The sequence below is a fragment of the Chanos chanos genome, chromosome 1 (assembly GCF_902362185.1).
Source record: "Chanos chanos chromosome 1, fChaCha1.1, whole genome shotgun sequence".
Taxonomy (NCBI): Eukaryota; Metazoa; Chordata; class Actinopteri; order Gonorynchiformes; family Chanidae; genus Chanos; species Chanos chanos.
This window is the reverse complement of record NC_044495.1, coordinates 29,134,313-29,140,374: the sequence shown is the minus strand read 5'-3', so window position 1 is coordinate 29,140,374 and position 6,062 is coordinate 29,134,313. Positions and strand designations below refer to the sequence as shown.

Sequence of the window (6,062 nt, the reverse complement as noted above, 5' to 3'; positions counted from 1 at the left end):
ATGTATCCAACCACTCTAACACAGTTGGCCAGGTCGAATCCTTTCAACGCTCCCTTAATCACCTTGCAACAGGTGGGTGAGCAGTCACACAAATTCTCAACCAACGGGCACACAAACCGCCAGCTCGCCGCAGCATCTTTAGACGGTAAGTTGTGTACAACAATGTAACTATCACAATAATTGCACTTGTCAGCACCAGCGATCTAAAACACTGAACAATTAATGTTGAATTCACATAACAGTGTAAACTCAGCGTTTTTCGGTGTTTTCTCAAATGTATAGATTAATAGATGTCTTTGTGCTGTTGTCTGCTGTTACATGCAAATATTTGTATGGCCTGATTGTCATTTGATGATAACCGGTGGCTGGTGTAGCCTGAAAGCTTCAGCTGATCAGATAGCCTATTGCCCTATATAGCCTCACCTTTGCTAATTTGGATTACGACAAGCTCCTCAGCAAATATTTTTGTACCGATTGTTTTTAGGACTTATCTTCTACCCATGCCGAAGTTAAGAATAAGTTACGTATAAATGTTTTAGTTTTAGACATTTCAGTAGGACTAAGCACATTTCTGCTTTTGCAGGTTTATTATTTTAGTTTGAGGACATGCAATGCAACACTTGATTCTTAGTTCACACCACAGCAATCTTTAAATGGTCATATCCAATCCACATTAGCATTTGAACCTTTGTTTAAACTGAAAGTCAATGTGTAAGATTAATTTTTATTACTCCTCGCGGTCCATATTCTCATTGGCATAAATGACATACGGATAGGTTCACACTTTTGGTTGCATTAATTAAGTGGTTAACTCTTGCGTATCCTTTGGTATCAAATCGCTTCTACGCCTTTAATTCCTTGCAAAGTAAGCCCTACTACAAGGATTACAGTCTGCCTAAACGATTTGGCTTTGTCATTCTGGCCTAATGGTACGGCTGAGATGTTTCGGCTGTCCGCATCCAGGCATCTCGATGCTGACGGAGAGAGGGCGTTGACTTTCATCTGATATTTCTAACACAAACAAATGACGGGACGTTTAACCTACAGAGTATGTTCTTTAAAACACTGAATCTCGTCGACACCGTTTGTTGTCAAAACAATTTAAGGGTAGTTTAATACAGATTTAAATGTCCGAGTAGACTTTATCCAACTTGAAGTTTTAAGGATGCTTTGAGGTTACAGGTAGCCTGTGGGTTCATATCTCAGTTATGATGGAATTTGCCTGTTTTAACATTGTCCTGTCGTTTTCTTGTATTTTCCTGTTGCTTTAGTTTTAAGAATTAATATGAGATCATTCATCGCAATTACGTTGTTCAGCATTGTGAGGCCACTGGTATTCGTTTCTCAGTTTGTTTGTTGTGCCCTTTGTTCAATCAGTTTTTGTATATGAGCTTTAAATGTCCTAACTGAGTGAATATGTTAAGGACAAACCATGGCTTAACATTTGGAAGATTTTAATAGCCTTCCAAAACATCTCACCTCTTTCGGTCTCGGAGATTAGTATGGGAGATTTCACAATGAAATATGAGAATCCTACAAATTTACATGTTATAGTTAAAATATTTTCATGTTTGACTATACTGAGGTAACTGCATTTGTGTGTGTGTGTGTGTGTGTGTGTGTGTGTGTGTGTTTTGCCGTTCTCAGATGCAGAAGTGAGCTGTGAGTATGGCTCTAATAAGTACTATGCCCTCTGTGGTTTTGGAGGGATTCTGAGCTGCGGCCTCACACACACAGCTGTTGTTCCACTTGACCTCATCAAATGTCGCATCCAGGTCTGTGATTGGTCCCACTGACTCGTCTGTATTGTTGATACATGTGCCAAAAACTACTTAACTGAGAGTTAAAACACTTCCAAGACCCATGTATGGGCAGATGTGCAGTGTGACAGAGGGCAGGATCTGCCCCCAAACTTTGGAGATAACAAGAGTGTTCTGAGAGCTTTTTGTCTGGAATACTCTTATTGCTTATTTGTTTCCAAGTTGAGGATGAAGCCTTAATATTGAAGTAGGAAGCATCTGTCACCAGATGGCGCCAATTTTGTATCTTATAACGGCAAGCCGACAAGTGGTTGATTGAGTCTAACTATAAAAGCAATATTTACAGTTCATGTTGCTCCTGGATATGCTTTGTAAATGTTTTGTCACAGAGACAAAATTGTACTCAATTACAGTATGAGACATCTTTATTTACCAAAGTCAAAATGATGAAAATGTGGATGGATTCAATTTTCTTGTGTATAGTAAGATGAAGATAACAAAGCAGTTGTGCATTTCCGTTTGCATCTTAAGACATATTTGGGTCCCTTTAAAATATAGTTTCCAAAAAGTTAAATGCTGACCCAAATTCATTTGGAGGTCCACAAGGATGGTGCATTTTGGTCTGAATAGCTGTACACTGTATCACTGAATATGTAAACATGATTTCTGATTTCACTTTCAGGTGGTGAAACCATAGATCAATATGAAATAATATATTTGCATCTGTCACAAATTAGAATGTGTATTAAACATTTATTTATGTTAGATTTTTTTTTACCTTTTTATGAAGAAGAAGAAAAAGAAGAGAATCGTTGATTAAGACCCCAAAAAAATGTATGCCATCTCATTGACTCATTTACGCTCTTGTGTACTCATGCCTTCCATCTCTAGGTGGACCCGGACAAATACAAGTCTATCTTTAATGGCTTCTCAGTCACTATGAGAGAGGACGGCCTCAGGGGCCTTGGCAAAGGCTGGGCTCCCACCTTCATTGGCTACTCCATGCAGGGTCTGTGCAAGTTTGGCTTCTACGAGCTCTTCAAGGCTCTCTACAGTGACATGCTCGGAGAGGTCTGGTGATATTGGACTGAGAAAATGTGAATTATGGATAGGTTTTTTAAATTATTTGACTATTTCTTATTATAACTACTGACACTGTGTTCTCGTTGCCGTGTGCAGGAGAATGCGTACCTGTGGAGGACCTCAGTCTACCTGGCAGCTTCAGCCAGCGCTGAATTCTTTGCTGACGTGGCGCTGGCTCCCATGGAAGCGTGTAAAGTGAGAATTCAGACCCAGCCAGGCTACGCTAACACCCTGAGAGAGTGTGCACCCAAGATGCATGCTGAGGAGGGTCTGTGGGCGTGAGTATAAATCCCACTGTGATATTCTACTTAGATAGGAATTCAGTGCATGAGTACACATGTGGTATGTAGTAGTACATACAGTAAAGATCTGTATTCACTTCCCTGTTTGTAAAAATAGTAGTTTGGTTGACTATACAGGTAGCCTTTCATGGCTACATTCATTTTCATATTTTTTTTCTTTGTATTCATTTTACTCTTATTATCGGTTAGCAAAGTGTCCCAGCAACACACGTTTGTTACATTAGGTAAAGCATAGAGACCTTTCACTAATTACTACAGACCTAAGGCTTTCTGAAAACTTGTCTTTTTTGTTAATGATATTAGTTATGCATTTGCAGCCAGTTTCTGAGTTAAAGGTGAAGCATAGCATTGAACTAAGTTTGGTAATCTGACTGGCATCAGCAGATATAAAGTTTCTTGTGCCACTAGGCAATCACGGCCAACAGCATTGCTACAGACAGGTTAAGATGCTGATGTATCTGCTTGCAGGTTCTATAAGGGAGTCTACCCTCTCTGGATGAGACAGATCCCCTACACTATGATGAAGTTTGCCTGCTTTGAACGCACTGTGGAGATTCTGTATAAGTATGTGGTTCCCAAGCCTCGCAGTGAGTGCTCCAAGCCAGAACAGCTGGTGGTGACTTTTGTGGCTGGCTACATCGGTGAGTGCAGGGAGTCAGAGACAAAGGGGAGTGTGTGAGGTCTCAGAGGTGGGCTGGTGTAAGTAATGTAGCCCTGTGTTGGGTCTCTCTGTCTCTGTGTATGCAGCTGGAGTGTTCTGTGCTGTGGTGTCCCATCCTGCTGACTCTGTAGTATCTGTCCTGAACAAGGAGAAAGGCAGCTCTGCTGTACAGGTGCTCCAGAGACTGGGACCAAGAGGTGAGTGCATCAATATGTCTCTCTCTCAAACACACACGCACGCACATGCATACTCACACACACATAAATACGCACATGCACACGCACACACACATGCACACGCACACACACAAACACACAAATGCCCATGCACATGCACGCGCGCGCACACACACACACACACACACACACACACACACTCACAAGTTTGTACTCATATCCTTGTGGGGATTTCCCATTGACTCCCATTATTCTGTAGCTAAAGAATACTAACCTATTCCTAACCCTAACCCTAACCCTAACCTTAACCTTAACCTTAAACAAAGAAATGTTTTGACACTTTTTGTTTTATCAATAACGACAATATAGTTTAGAAAAATGTTATTCTCCTAGTGGGGATCAGCATTTGGTACCTACCAAGCACTTTCTGTCAGATTATGCTATTTTACTGAGGACTTTCATTCCCCAGGAAGATAGCAATACATGTATGCACACACGCACACACACACAAACACACACTTACAGACAGATAAAACAAGTCTTTCAAGAGACTACAAATGGTGGCTCTTTTTGATTCTTTCAATCGTCTCAGTTTCAGAATAATTCCAAAACATTTTATTCTGAGCTAAGCACCTGCTGGATGAGAACAACTGAACATGTGTACACCATTCATTAGTGTAGGCCATCCTGCTCTTGGAGAGACTCTATCTCGCAGAATTTTAACACGGTCTAATTGAGCACTCCTTTTCAGTGACTCAGATGCTCTTTAGCGTTTCTCTAGAATGAATCAGGTGTTTGTTTAAGATCTGAACAAAGACCTGCATATAGGCTTTTCTGTGAGGAAAGGGGATCATGCTATGTGCAATTCCTCATTGTGATGCAATGCTCTAATCCAACTCTGGGGGTCTCCCTTACACTTCTGCTGTCTCTCTTCCGTTACTCCATTTTGCGAGTGTGGGCGACAAGTTGTAGTCACCTATTGGGCTTTTAGAATAATCAGAATGTTCAGGGACACTTAGATGTTTGTTCAGTAGCCAGTTGAAAGACACTTCAGTAATGTTTCCCTTTTGTCTGTCTGTGATGTCAGATTAATGTGTGTTCTTTCTTTGTCGTTTCTGACAGGCGTGTGGAAGGGCTTGTTTGCACGTATCATTATGATTGGCACCCTGACTGCCCTACAGTGGTTCATCTATGACTCAGTGAAGGTGTACTTCCGCTTGCCCCGCCCACCACCCCCAGAGATGCCCGAGTCACTGAAGAGGAAGCTTGGCTTAGCCAATTAGACCATCTCTCAATGCTCCTACCCCAGTCCCTTACAACTGCAGCACAAATGCTTCACTCTCTCAGTATAACTATGTCCAGTAACTGCCACAGTTTTCTGGTTCAGGCAACAGCAATTCTGTGTGAGAGACAGAGAAAGAGTGTACACGTGGAAGAATGTATCTGTTGACCCACCATGGTTAAAATAAATCATCTTGTTGATGTGGAAATTAGACGAAAAATAAACCTTATAAATATAACTGCCTGTGTCCTTCTTTGATTATTTTTATTTCCATCTCAGATGTTCGCTCTTTTTGGGAAAGAGAACAACTATTTTCTAACTATTTGTTTTCAGCAGAATGAGAATGAATTTTTATGGCTTTACATTAAAACACTGTGCTTGACCCTTTTACCGACACTGATATTAAGTTTGTACATAATCATATACCTAGCTAACATCACAAACTATTATATAAATTGCACCAATAGTGTAATATTTTAACGATTTATTTTCTTCTAGACTGTAATCTGTTCCAAATAGTCTTACACTTTTAATAAGTTGTTGTATATGTTGGTCAGGAATAAACACTAAGGAAATCAGTTAATGTAAGGGTCGTTCCACTTCAAATCATACATCATGGCACTCACAATTTTTGACTGTTACAAATGTCCTGTATAATCAGAGATAGGTGAAATATGCATTTCTGTGGTACTCTGTAATTTCATTAGTGAAAAATTGAGCTAACTGATTCCGCCATCAACAAATTATTTGATAATGTAGGAATCATTGAACATTAAGTAAAAACAGCTTCCAAAATCC

The 6,062-nt window shown here is 40.3% G+C and overlaps 1 protein-coding gene across 1 annotated transcript; it reads left to right on the top strand.

The window, feature by feature from the left end:
• On the top strand, positions 1–5,265 carry slc25a3a (solute carrier family 25 member 3a). The gene is made up of 7 exons (XM_030785383.1): positions 1–145; positions 1,648–1,775; positions 2,652–2,831; positions 2,940–3,121; positions 3,614–3,786; positions 3,893–4,003; positions 5,105–5,265. The coding sequence occupies exons 1-7, from the start codon at positions 1–3 to the stop codon at positions 5,263–5,265; spliced, it is 1,080 nt and encodes a 359-aa protein (XP_030641243.1).
• The last annotated feature ends 797 nt before the right edge of the window (positions 5,266–6,062 follow it).